Source organism: Pristiophorus japonicus, chromosome 3 (assembly GCF_044704955.1).
Source record: "Pristiophorus japonicus isolate sPriJap1 chromosome 3, sPriJap1.hap1, whole genome shotgun sequence".
Taxonomy (NCBI): domain Eukaryota; kingdom Metazoa; phylum Chordata; class Chondrichthyes; family Pristiophoridae; genus Pristiophorus; species Pristiophorus japonicus.
Window position 1 is genome coordinate 200,167,539 of NC_091979.1, and position 15,046 is coordinate 200,182,584.

The 15,046-nt window shown below is 48.8% G+C and overlaps 1 protein-coding gene across 2 annotated transcripts in view; it reads right to left on the reverse strand.

Annotated features, from left to right (window-relative positions):
* Nucleotides 1-960: 960 nt before the first annotated feature.
* LOC139259435 (INO80 complex subunit D-like) overlaps nucleotides 961-15,046 on the reverse strand; it is a 173,238-nt gene continuing 159,152 nt past the window's right edge. For both annotated transcript variants that reach the window (XM_070874904.1, XM_070874903.1), the window contains exon 10: nucleotides 961-2,502. In XM_070874904.1, coding sequence (XP_070731005.1) covers nucleotides 1,385-2,502 — 1,118 coding nt within the window. In that variant the 3' untranslated portion in view covers nucleotides 961-1,384. The remainder of the gene's footprint in view (nucleotides 2,503-15,046) is intronic.

The window sequence follows — 15,046 nt, forward strand, 5'->3', positions numbered from 1 at the left end:
CTCTCGTGGAAATACGTTCAAAATGGGAGCCAAAGGGATTGATGCTGTTAGTACTCAGGGTCTGGTCACTTGATAAACATATTCTGTGCACCATTGCTGGTGTTATGGGCAGGGATAGTGGCCCAGGATTGAAGGAAGAGAGAGCCAGGGAGGAGAAGGCAGAGGAAGGGTAAAGGGGAAAAAAGGTGCGATGTTCAGGTAGGTGGGCAAAATATCTCTTAATCATGGCTTTGAACCTGGAAGTTGGAGCCTGTGTAAATATTACATTTTTAAAACGTGCCCTGAAGTGGCCTTGGCAAGCTCAAACGATTTCCTTGTTAGTAGTCCATGCACAGAAGATTTTAGACCGAGTTTTAGGATTGTATTTTAGCAAATAAATGACAAGTTGCTTCTGCTACCTCGCTCAAGAATCTCACAGCAACTTTGCGTCATGTATGTGCAGAGACCGTGGGCACCTGATCCAGGATCTATAATCGAGTCTTGTGTGTGTGTTCTTTTTTTTATATAAAAAGCCTCAATGAGCCAAACATCTACCTTTGAGTTTGATATTTAACAGTGCGCCATTAATGGTTTTATAGATAAGTAAAGTCGTCATAAAATGTACTAATGTATTTACATAAAAAATATACTCAAACTGAATGTATTATGATCTTTTAGCCCTGAAAAGGAAGGGGGCAAAGTGTCACCAATCCCCTTTTCAAAAAGCACACAAGGCCCTGGCATGGTGGAAAGGAAGTCACCAGATCTCATAGCGGCTGCTTGGCGAAGTACCCGGGTGAGCGACGGCGACGTCCAATCAAAGGTTGGCAGAGGACCAGGTCTGCCGCAGTTTGGCTGTCAATTCACTTTAAAAAGCTGCTGATCGCGACAGAGATGCCAGTGATGGAGGGGGTTTCACAAATGTCCGGGGGGGTGGGGGGGGGGGGGGGGGAGGGGGAGGGGGGGAGAGCAGGGTGAGAAAACCAGGCAAAAGGAGTTACCGGGTGTACAAAGTGACTTGGATCTGTCATTAAAAAGAAAAGTTAGAACAGAATCATTACAAAAGGCAGATCAAATGTTTTTCTTTTGGAGGCGAGAAGCGAATGAGCAGTTTGAAGGTAGAGGAATTTAACAATAATCAGCAACATTACTCATTATTAACAATAATGAGCATAAATAAAGGGGAACAATCACTGGCACCTCTGCTTGGTCGTGAGTTACTTTCTCCCAAAAATTGCATCTCAAGCTGTTTTCCCCCTCCACCCTTACACAGGATGGTTTTAAAAAAAAACTAGATGATACCCTTTAAACCGCAAGACACAGGAAAAAAATCAGGGGAGCATCTCAACCGTCGCTTGCAAGCCAAGAAACAGGTGGCCTCTTCGGACAGTAATCCCGCGCAGACTCATGGCGGAGTGCTAAACGGAGCTGTAACATTGTTCGTGCTCGCAGCAGCTGCGGTTACGGAGAAGCCCGTGGGGGGCGCAATGGAGCTGTGGGTCGGCTGTACGTCCTTGGGGATGCCGCTGTGGGAGGTGAGCTGGGGGCCGAAGGCGGCGCTGAACTGGGGGAGCTGCTGCTTGGCGGGGTTGGAGATGGGCAGGTCGGGGGGCGAGGAAGGTCCCAGGGTGGCGACACTGCCGCTGAAGCCGGCCTGGGTCAAGCCTGGGAGGAGGATGGTGCTGCTGGGCGTGGCGGTAGAGAAGGCAGTATGGGTGGAGGGCGAGTGAGGCGTGGACAGAGGGGTAGACAGAGAGGTGGAGAGCAGGTGGCCCTCAGGCCCGGACGAGATCAGGCCGCTGAAGGTGGCCGGGTCACTCAGGCTGATGGTGCCCCATTGGGGCCGGGGATTGACCAGCTGGGCTGGCAGGACATGGGCAGGAAGCAGCGTCACGTCCGGATGGAAGGGGGTAGCCAGGCTGTCCCCAGGGTAGGGTGGAGGGGTGACGTTGTCGCTGTAGGGCGATGGGACGTGCTCGCTGCTGTATGGGGATGAGCGGGAGTGCTCGCTACCATAGTGCTGCCGGGGCGAGATCAGGTCCTCGGCTTTGCCCAGCAGGTGGGTCCTGGGCGAGGTGCGGGTGGTGTGGAAATGGGACGGGTAAGTCCGTTCTGCGAGCCCGCTCTGGTTGGCCAGGGTGGCAGAGGCCAGGCCCACAGCTGAAGGGGAAGGGTAGGTGCCCTGAGCCTGACTGCCCAGGGAGCCAGCCGGGCTGGACAGTGCAGATGGGTGATGGAGGAGGTTCTCGTCCAGCTCCAGGCTAGAGAAGTTCTCTGTGGAGATGCGCCCGTTGAGGAGGTCTCCCAGTTCGTTGTTGACTGCCCTGCTGAGGACCGGGATCCCTGCGGCGGCGACAAACACGCCCATCCCTCTGCCCGACAGCTCCTGGTCGCCGTCCGTGTGCGCCAGCTCACCGATAGAACTCAGACACTCCAGCGAGGCAGCGTACGACGTCACCGCCTCCAGCGCCCGCTCCAGCTCCTCTGCTTCCTCCGTCGTTGGCAAGAGCTCGCCATTCTTACCTAGAGGAGGGCGGCAAGAGCAAAAGGGCATCATTTTACTGCGGAAAGCTTTATCCGCACGACACAGATGTTGAGAAGAGATTTCCTTTGTAAATCCATCGTGCCGTTGTGTGGAGTTATTGGGTTACAGATACCTCACACTGGTGATTCACACTCTTTCGCCTAAATTAACACCGTACCCACCAGTACTGCATCCCAGTGTTATACAGTGACAGAGCTGTACCCACGAGTACTGCACCCCAGTGTTATACATTGACAGACTTGTACCCTCCTACAGTGTTATGTAGTGATAGAAATGTGTCCAGCAGTAATATACCCCAATGTTAATCAGTGGCAGACTTGCATCCACCCGTACTGTACCCCAGTGTTATCATGACAGACCTTTACCCACCCATACTGTACTCTTGTACAGTGACAGACCTGTACCCACCAGTACTGTACCCTAGTATTATACAGCGACAGACCTGTACCCACCAGTACTGTACCCTAGTATTATACAGCGACAGACCTGTACCCACCAGTAATGTACCCTAGTATTTGTTATACAGCGACAGACCTGTACCCACCAGTACTCTACTCCAGTGTTATACAGTGACAGACCTGTACCCACGAGTACTGTACCCCAGTGTTATACAGTGACAGACCTGCACACAACTGTATTGTACCCCAGCATTTTAGTGACAGACCTGTACCCACCAGTAATATACCCTAGTGTTATCGTGACAGACCTTTACACACCCATACTGTACTCTTGTATAGTGACAGACATGTGTCCAGCACTACTGTACCCTAGTGTTATACAGTGACAGACCTGCATCCACCAGCACTGTACCCGTGTTATACAGTGACAGACCTGCACTCACCTGTACTGTACCCCAGTATTCTGCAGTGACAGACCTGTACCCACCAGTACTGTACCCCAGTGTTACCATGACAGACCTTTACCCACCCATACTGTACTCTTGTATAGTGACAGACCTGTACCCATCAGTACTGTACCCCAGTTTTATACAGCGATCGATCTGTACCTACCAGTACTGTACCCTAGTGTTATAGTGACAGACCTGTGCCCAACTGCACTGTACCCCAGTGTTATACAGTGACAGACCTGTACCCACTAGTGCTGTACCCGTGTTACACAGTGGCAGACCTGTACCCACCAGTACTGAACCTGTGTTATACAGTGACAGACATGTACCCACCGCACTGTACCCCAAGTCTTATACACTGACAGACCTATACCCACCAGCATTGCACCCCAGTGTTATACACGGACAGACCTGTACCCACCAGCACTGCACCTCAGTTTTATACAGCGACAGACCTGTACCCACCAGTACTGTACCCTAGTGTGTGACAGACATGTGCTCACCAGTACTGTACACCCCAGTGTTATACAGTGACAGACCTGTACCCACCAGTACTGTACTCGTGTTGTACAGTGACAGACCTGTACCATCAGTACTGTACCCTAGTGTTATACAGCGACAGACCTGTACCCACCCATACTGTATCCCAGTGTTAGATAGTGGCAAAGCTGTACCCACCAGCACTGTACCCCAGTGTTATGCAGTGTCAGACCTGTATACACCAGTACGGTACCCCAGCTATACAGTGACAGACCTGACTACCAGTGCTATACGCCAGCATTATACAGTGACAGACCTGTACCCAGCCGTACTGTACCCCAGTGTTGTACAGTGACAAACTTGTACCCACCAGTACTGTACACTTGTTAGTGACAGACCTGTGCAAGCAGCACTGTACCCGTGTTATAGTGACAGACCTGTACCCACTAGTACTGTACCCCAGTGTTATACAGTGACAGACCTGTACCCACCAGCACTGTACCTTAGTGTTAGTGACAGACTTGTGCCCACCAGCACTGTACCCCCCAGTACTGTACCTTAGTGTTAGTGACAGACCTGTACCCACTAGTACTGTACGCCAGTGTTACAGCGACAGACCTGTACCCACTGGTACTGTATCTCAGTGTTATACATTGGCAGACCTGAACCCATGACTACTGTACCCCAGTGTTATACATTGACAGACATGTACCCACCAGTACTGCAGCGCAGTGTTATACATTGACAGACCTGCACTCACCTGTACTGTACCCCAGTATTCTACAGTGACAGACCTTTACCCACCCATACTGTACTATTGTATAGTGACAGACCTGTACCCAACAGTACTGTATCCTAGTGTTATACAGCGATAGACCTGTACCCACCAGTACTGTTCTCCAGTGTTGTACAGAGACAGACCTGTACCCACTAGTACTGTACTCAGTGTTATACAGTGACAGACCTGTACCCACCAGTACTGTACCCTAGTGTTATACAGTGACAGACCTGTACCCACTAGTACTGTACCCGTGTTAAACAGTGGCTGACCTGTACCCATCAGTACTGAACCTGTGTTATACAGTGACAGACCTGTACCCACCCATACTGTATCCCAGTGTTATATAGTGGGAGAGCTGTACCCACCCGTACTGTACCCCAGTATTATGCAGTGACAGACCTGTATACACCAGTACTGTACCGCAGCTATACAGTGACAGACCTGACTCACCAGTGCTGTACGCCAGCGTTAGTGACAGACTTGTAACCAGCCGTACTGTACCCCAGTGTTATACAGTGACAGACCTGTACCCACCCGTACTGTACTCCAGTGTTGTACAGTGACAGACTTGTACCCACCAGTATTGTACCCTAGTGTTAGTGACAGACCTGTGCAAGCAGCACTGTGCTCGTGTTATACAGTGACAGACCTGCACCCAAGTGTTATACAGCGACTGACCTGTACCAAACAGTACTATACCCCAGCGTTATACAGTGACAGACCTGAACCCACCAGCACTGTACCCCCCCGTGTCGGTAACAGACCTGTACCCACCAGTACTGTACCCCAGTGTTAGTGACAGACCTGTGCCCACCAGCAATGTACCCGTGTTATACAGTGACAGACCTGTACCCACGAGTACTGTACCCCAGTTTTAGTGACAGACCTGCACCCATGAGCACTGTACCCCAGTGTTAGGTAGTGACAGACCAGTACTGTACCCCAGTTATAGTGACAGACCTACCTCACCAGTGCTGTACCGCAGTGTTATACAGTGACAGACCTGTACCCAGCCGTACTGCATCCCAGTGTTATAGTGGCATACCTGTACCCACCAGGACTGTACCCGTGTTATACATTGACAGACCTGTACCCACCAGTACTGTACCCTAGTGTTATACAGTGACAGACCTGCACCCACCCGCACTGTACCCGTGTTATAGTTACAGACCAGTATCCACCAGCACTGTACCCCAGTACTACAGTGATAGACCTGACTCACCAGTGATGTACCCCAGCATTATACAGTGATAGACCTGTACCCAGCCGTACTGTACCCCAGTGTTATACAGTGACAGACCTGTACCCAGCCGTACTGTACCCCAGTGTTATACAGTGACAGACCTGTACCCACCCGCACTATACCCCAGTGTTATACATGGACAGACCTGTACCCACCCGTACTGTACTCCAGTGTTGTACAGTGACAGACTTGTACCCACCAGTACTGTACCTTAGTGTTAGTGACAGACCTGTGCAAGCAGCACTGTACGCGTGTTATACAGTGACAGACCTGTACCCACTAGTACTGACTCCAGTGTTATGCAGCGACTGACCTGTACCCAACAGTACTGTACTCCAGCGTTATACAGTGACAGACCTGAACCCACCAGCACTGTACCACAGTACTGCAGTGACAGACCTGTACCCACCAGTACTGCACCCCAGTGTTATACAGTGACAGACCTTGATACTTAAAGGGTTGACGGTGGATAAGCAATGGCAAACATTTAAAGATCACATGGATGAACTTCAACAATTGTACATCCCTGTCTGGAGTAAAAATAAAACAGGGAAGGTGGCTCAACCGTGGCTAACAAGGGAAATTAAGGATAGTGTTAGATTCAAGGAAGAGGCATATAAATTGGCCAGAAAACGCAGCAAAGCTGAGGACTGGGAGATATTTAGAATTCAGCAGAGGAGGACAAAGGGTTTAATTAGGAGGGGGAAATAGAGTACGAGAGGAAGCATGCCGGGAACATGAAAACTGACTGCAAAAGCTTCTTTGGATATGTGGAGAAAAAGATTAGTGAAGACAAATGTAGGGCCCTTGCAGTCGGACTCAGGTGAATTTATAATGGGGAACAAGGAAATGGCAGAACAATTGAACAAATACTTTGGTTCTGTCTTCACGAAGGAAGACACAAATAACCTTTCGGATGTAGTAGGGGACCGAGGGTCTAGTGAGAAGGAGGAACTGAAGGATATCCTTATTAGACGGGAAATTGTGTTGGGGAAATTGATGGGATTGAAGGTCGATAAATCCCTGGGGCCTGATTGTCTGCATCCCAGAGTACTTAAGGAAGTGGCCTTTGAAATAGTGGACGCATTGGTGATCATTTTCCAACAGTCTATCGACTCTGGATCAGTTCCTATGGACTGGTGGGTAGCTAATGTAACACCACTTTTTAAAAAAGGAGGGAGAGAGAAAACGGTTAATTATAGACCGATTAGCCTGACATCAGTAGTGGGAAAAATGTTGGAATCAATTATTAAGGATGAAATAGCAGCGCATTTGGAAAGCAGTGACAGGATCAGTCCAAGTCAGCATGGATTTATGAAAGGGAAATCATGCTTGACAAATCTTCTGGAATTTATTTGAGGATGTAACGAGTAGAGTGGACAAGGAAGAATCAGTGGATGTGGTGTATTTGGACTTTCAAAAGGCCTTTGACAAGGTCCCACATAAGGGATTGGTGTGCAAAATCAAAGCACATGGTATTGGGGGTAATGTACTGGCGTCGATAGAGAATTGGTTGGCAGACAGGAAGCAGAGAGTCGGGATAAACGGGTCCTTTTTGGAATGGGAGGCAGCGACTAGTGGAGTGTTGCAGGGGTCAGTGCTGGGACCCCAGCTCTTCATAATATACATTAATGATTTGGATGAGGGAATTGAGTGTAATACCTCCAAATTTGCAGATGACACTAAACTGGGTAGTGGTGTGAGCTGTGAGGAGGGCGCCAAGAGGCTGCAGGGTGACTTGGACAGGTTAGGTGAGTGGGCAAATGCATGGCAGATGCAGTATAATGTGGATAAATTTGAGGTTATCCACTTTGGTGGCAAAAACACAAAGGCACAATATTACCTGAATGGCGGCAGATTAGGTAAAGGAGTGGTGCAACGAGACCTGGGTGTCATGGTTCATTGAAAGTTGGTATGCAGGCGGTGAAGAAGGCAGGCGGTGAAGGCGGCAAATGGTATGTTGGCCTTCATAGCTAGGGGATTTGAGTATAGGAGCAGGGAGGTCTTACTGCAGTTGTACAGGGCCTTGGTGAGGCCTCACCTGGAATATTGTGTTCAGTTTTGGTCTCCTAATCTGAGGAAGGACGTTCTTGCTATTGAGGGAGTGCAGCGAAGGTTCACCAGACTGATTCCAGGGACGGCTGGACTGACATATGAGGAGAGACTGGATCAACTGGGCTTTTATACACTGGAGTGTTATACACGGACAGACCTGTACCCACCAGCACTGCACCCCAGTTTTATACAGCGACAGACCTGTACCGACCAGTACTGTACTCCAGTTTTGGACAGTGACAGACCTGCACCCAACAGCACTGTATCCTAGTGTTAGTGACAGACCTGTGCTCACCAGTACTGCACCCCAATGTTATAGTGACACACCTGTGCCCACTAGTACTGCACCCGTGTTATACAGTGACCGACCTGTTCTCACCAGTACTGTACCCCAGTGTTATAGTGACAGACCTATGCCCATCAGCACTATACCCCAATGTTATACAGTGACAGACCTGTACCCACCCGTACTGTACCGCAGTGTTAGTGACAGACCTGTACCCTCTCGCATTGTATTCCAGTGTTATAGTGGCAGACCTGTACCCACCTGTAATGTACCCCAGTGTTATGCAGTGACAGACCTGTACACACCTGTACTGTACCCCACTGTTATAGTGACAGACATGTATCCACCTGTACTGTATCCCAGTGTTATAGAAACATAGAAAATAGGTGCAAGAGTAGGCCATTCGAGCCTGCACCACCATTCAATAAGATCATGGCTGATCATTCACCTCAGTACCCCTTTCCTGCTTTCTCTCCATACTCCTTGATCCCTTTAGCCGTAAGGGCCATATCTAACTCCCTCTTGAATATATCTAATGAACTAGCATCAACAACTTTCTGTGGTAGAGCATTCCACAGGTTCACAATTCTCTGAGTGAAGCAGTTTCTCCTTATCTCGGTCCTAAATGGCTTACCTCTTATCCTTAGACTGTGACCCCTGGTTCTGGACTTCACAACATCGGGAACATTCTTCCTGCATTTAACCTGTCCAGTCCCATCAGAATTTTATGTTTCTATGAGATCCCCTCTCATTCTTCTAAACTCCGGTGAATACAGGCCCAGTCGATCCAGTCTCCCCTCATATGTCAGTCCTACCAACCCGGGAATCAGTCTGGTGAACCTTCGCTGCACTCCCTCAATAGCAAGAACATCCTTCCTCAGATTAGGAGACCAAAACTGAACACAATATTCCAGGTGAGGCCTCACCAATGCCCTGTACAGCTGCAGTAAGACCTCCCTGCCCCTATAATCAAATCCCCTAGCTATGAAGGCCAACATGTCATTTGCCTTCTTCACCACCTGCTGTACCTGCATGCCAACTTTCAATGACTGATGTACCATGACACCCAGGTCTCGTTGCACATCCCCTTTTCCTAATCTGCCGCCATCCAGATAATATTCTGCCTTCATGTTTTTGCCACCAAAGTGGATAACCTCACATTTATCCACATTATACTGCATCTGCCATGCATTTGCCCACTCAGCTAAGCTGTCCAAGTCACCCTATAGCCTTCTTAGCACCCTCCTCACAGCTCACACCGCCACCAAGCTTAGTGTCATCTGCAAACTTGGAGATATTACACTCAATTTCTTCATCTAAATCATTGATGTATATTGTAAATAGCAGGGGTCCCAGCACTGAGCCCTGCAGCACCCCACTAGTCACTGCCTGCCATTCTGAAAAGGACCCGTTTATTCCTTCTCTTTGCTTCCTGTTTGCCAACCAGTTCTCTATCCACGTCAATACATTACCCCCAATACCATGTGCTTTAATTTTGCACATCAAGCTCTTCTGTGGGACTTTGTCAAAAGCCTTTTGAAAGTCCAAATACACCACATCCATTGGTTCTCCCTTGACCACTCTACTAGTTACATCCTCAAAAAATTATAGAAGATTTGTCAAGCATGATTTCCCTTTCATAAATCCATGCTGACTTGGACCGATCCCATCACTGCTTTCCAAATCCGCTGCTATTACATCTTTAATAATTGTTTCCAACATTTTCCCGACTACTGATGTCAGGTTATATAGTAGCAGACCTGTACCCACCCGTACTGTACCTCAATATTAAGCAGTGACAGACCGTCCACACCAGTACTGTACCCCAGTTATACAGTGACAGACCTGACTCACAGTACTGTACCCGAATGTTAGTGACAAATCTGTGCCCAGCAGCACTGTACCCGTGTTATAGTGACAGACCTGTACCCACTAGTACTGTACCCGTGTTACAGTCACAGATCTTTACCCACTAATACTGTACCCCAATGTTATACAGTGACAGACCTAAACCCACCAGCACTGCAGCCCCGTGTTAGTGACAGACCTGTACCCACTAGTACTGTACCCGTGTTAGTCACAGATCTTTACCCACCAGTACTGTACCCCAATGTTATACAGTGACAGATCTGAACCCACCAGCACTGCATCCCCGTGTTAGTGACAGACTTGTACCCACCCATACTGTACTCCAGTGCTATACAGCAACTGCCCTGTACACACCAGTACTGTACCCAGTGTTATACAGTGACAGACCTGTACCCAGCCGTACTGTACCCCAGTGTTATAGTGACAGACCTGTACCCACCAGTACTGCAGCCCAGTGTTATACAGTAACCGACCTGTACCTACCAGTTATGTACCCTATTGTTATACAGTGACAGACCTGTGCCCACCAGCACTGTGCCCCAGTGTTAGATAATGATAGACGTGTACCCATTCGTATTGTACCCAGTGTTATACAGTGACAGACCTGATCCACCAGCACTGTACATCCGTGTTAGTGACAGACCTGTACCCACCTGTACTGCACTCATGTTGTAGTGATCGACCTGTACACATCAGTACTGTACATAGAAAATAGTTGCAGGAGTAGGCCATTCGGCCCTTCGAGCCTGCACCACCATTCAATATGATTACGGCTGATCATGCACTTCAGCACCCCATTCTTGCTTTCTCTCCATACCCATTGATCCCTTTAGCCATAAGGGCCACATCTAACTCTCTTTTGAACATATCTAACGAACTGGCCTCAACAACTTCTGTGGTAGAGAATTCCACATGCTCACAACTCTGAGTGAAGAAGTTTCTCTTATCTCGTCCTAAATGGCTTACTCCTTATCCTTAGACTGTGACTCCTGGTACTGGACTTCGGGAACATTCTTCCTGCATCTAACCTGTACAATCCCGTCAGAATTTTATATGTTTCTATGAGATCCCCTCTCATCCTTCTAAATTCCATTGAATATAAGCCGAATCGATCCAGTCTTTCTTCATATGTTAGACTTGTCATCCCGGGCATCAGTCTGATGAACCTTCGCTGCATTCCCTCAATAGCAAGAATGTCCTTCCTCAGATTAGGAGACTAAAACTGAACACAATATTCCAGATGAGGCCTCACCAAGGCCCTGTACAACTGCAGTATGACCTCCCTGCTCCTATACTCAATTCCCCTCACTATGAAGGCCAGCATGTCATTTGCCTTCGTCACTGCCTGCTTCACCTGCATGTCAACCTTCAATGACTGATGTACCCAGGTCTCGTTGCACATTCCCTTTTCCTAATCTGCGCCATTCAGATAATATTCTGCCTTCATGTTTTTGCCACCAAAGTGGATAACCTCACATTTATCCACATTATACTGCATCTACCATGCATTTGCCCACTCACCTAACCTGTCCAAGTCACCCTACAGCCTCTTAGCATCCTCCTCACAGCTCACACTGCCATCAAGCTTAGTGTCATCTGCAAACTTAAAGATATTACATTCAATTCCTTCATCTAAATCATTGATGTATATTGTAAATAGCTGGTGTACCAGCACTGAGCCCTGTGGCACCCCACAAGTCACTGCCTGCCATTTTGAAAAGGACCCGTTTATCCCGACTCTCTGCTTCCTGTCTGCCAACCAGTTCTCTATCCATGTCAATAAATTACCCCCAATACTATGGCCCCAAGTTTCCACACGCGGCGAAAAAGGCGCCCCTCAGAGCTGGGCGCCTGTTTTTCGGCGCCTAAAAAAACCCTCCATATTCTCCACCTCCCTGCAGGTCCTCTGGCCCTCGGCGCAGCGCAGCACGAGCTGTGGGGGGGCGGAGCCAGGTCCCTGCGCTGAAAACAGTGCCGGGATCTCTGCACATGCGCGCTACAGTGGGCATGCAAGTGCAGTAGCAGTAGCTCCAGGCGCCCAAAACTGTGTGGGAGGGACCCGAAGCACGCAGCCCCTAGCCCTGGCCGAATGGCCTCACTGGGGCTGCGTGAATAAGGCTCCTTCCACGGCCAGCTCCTGCTTCCTCCCGACCCGACTCCGGACCGGACCCGACACCCACTCCCCCCCCCCCCCCCACCTGGACCGGACCTGACACCCCCCCCCCCCCCGCCGACACCCGCTCCTCTCTCCTCTCCCCCCCCCCGGACCGGACACCCACTCCCTCCTCCCTCCTCCCCGCGCCTCCGGACTGGATCCGACCTGACCTCCCTCTCCCTCCCTCCCTCCCCCCCCCTCCCCCCGACCCGAACCGAACCGACCTCCCTCCCACCAACCCCCCCCGACCCAACGCCACCTACCTGTAAATCTGGTGCTGGGGACGAGCCCTGCCCGAAGTCTCGGGCCCGGCCCGTTCAGCCTCCCTCCCCCTTCTCCTTCCCCCCCCCCCAAGCTCTCGGTGCTGCAGTCGGTAAGTAGAAAATGTTTTATTTATTGATTTAAAAAAAAAAAATTATTTATTAATTTTTTTTGATTGATTTATTGGTTGATTTATTGATGTATTTATCATTTATTATTGATGATGGCTCTTTATTTGTAAAACTGAAGTGTTTAATGTTTGTAAACTTCCCTTTAAACACCCCCCCCCACCATTCCCTACGCCTGATTTGTAACCTGCGCCTGATTTTTTAAAGTGTAGACAAGGTTTTTTCAAGTGTACAAAAATCTTCACTTGCTCCATTCTAAGTTAGTTTGGAGTACGTTTTCACTGTGGAAACTTTCAAATCAGGCGTCAGTGACCGGACACGTCCCCTTTTAAAAAAAAAAAATTCTGTTCCAAAGTGAAACTGTTCTACCTGACTAGAACTGCAGAAAACTAAATATGGAGAATTCCGATTTCTAAGATACTCCGTTCTACACCAGTTGCTCCTAAAAAATCAGGAGCAAATCATGTGGAAACTTGGGGCCTATGTGCTTTAATTTTGCACACCAATCTCTTGTGTGGGACCTTGTCAAAAGCCTTTTGAAAGTCCAAATATACCACATCCCCTGGCTCCCTCTTGTCCACTCGACTAGTTTCACCCTCACAAAATGCTAGAAGATTTGTCAAGCATGATTTCCCTTTCATAAATCCATGCTGACTTGGACCAATCCTGTCACTGCTTTCTAAATGCGCTGCTATTGCATCTGTAATAATTGATTCCAACATTTTCCCCACTACTGATGTCAGGTTATATAGTGGCAGACCTGTACCCACCAGTACTGTACCCCAGTGTTATGCAGTGACAGACCTGTCCACAACAGTACTGTACCCCAGTTATACAGTGACAGACCTGACTCACCAGTACTGTACCCTAGTGTTAGTGACAGACCTGTGCCCAGCAGCACTGTACCCATGTTATACAGTGACAGACCTGACTCACCAGTACTGCACTCCAGTGTTATAGTGACAGAGCTGTACCTATGAGTACTGCCCCCACTATTATAGTGACAGACCTGTACCCACTAGTACTGTACCCCAGTGTTAGTTACAGATCTTTACCCACCATTATTGTACCCCAATGTTATAGTGACAGACCTGAACCCACCAGCACTGTATCCCCCCGTGTTAGTGACAGACCTACCCATCCGTACTGTAATCCAGTGCTATACCTGTACCCACCAGAACTGTACCCCAGTGTAATATAGTGACACACCTGTACCCACCAGTACTGCACCCTAGTGTTATACAGTGACCAATCTATAGCCACCAGTACTGTACCACAGTGTTATACAGTGACAGACCTGTGCTCACCAGTACTGTACACCCTAGTGTTATACAATGACTGACCTGTACCCAGCCGCACTTTACCGCAGTGTTAGTGACAGATCTGTACCCACGTATACTGTACTGCAGTGTTAGTGACAGACCTGTACCCATCCGTACTTTATTCCAGTGTTATATAGTGGCAGACCTGTACCCACACGTACTGTACCCATGTTATGCAGTGACAGACCTGTACACACCAGTACTGTACCCCAGTTAGTGACAGACTTGACTCACTAGTGCTATACCTCAGTGTAATTCAGTGGCAGACCTGTACCCATCAGTACTGAACCCTAGTGTTAATGACAAACCTGTGCCCAGCAGCACTGTACCCGTGTTAAACAGTGAAAGACCTATACCTACCAGTACTGCCCCCCAGTGTTATTCAGTGACAGACCTGTACCCATGAGTACTGCCCCCCAGTGTTATACAGTGACAAACCTGTACCCACCAGTACTGCACCCCATTGTTATACAGCGGCAGTCATGTACTCCACTATTATATAGTGACAAACCTGTCGCCACCAGCACTTTACCCCAGTGTTAGATAATGACAGACGTGTACCCACTCGTATTGTATCCAGTGTTATACAGTGACATACCTAATCACACCAGCACTGTACCATCGTGTTAGTGACAGACCTGTACCCACCCGTACTGCACACGTGTTGTAGTGACCGACCTGTATGCACCAGTACTGTACATAGAAACACACAAAATAGGTGCAGGAGTAGGCCATACGGCCCTTCGAGCCTGCACCACCATTCAATATGATTATGGCTGATCATGCACTTCACAACCCCATTCTTGCTTTCGCTCCACACACCTTGATCCCTTTAGCCGTAAGCGCCACATCTAATTCCCTTTTGAATATATCTAACGAACTGGCCTCAACAACTTTGTGGTAGAGAATTCCACAGGTTCACAACTCTCTGAGTGAAGAAGTTAATCTCATCTCGGTCCTAAATGGCTTACCCCTTATCCTTAGACTGTGACCCCTGGTACTGGACTTTCCGAACATCGGGAACATTCTTCCTGCATCTAACCTGTCCGATTCCATCAGAATTTTATATGTTTCTATGAAATCCCCTCTCATTCT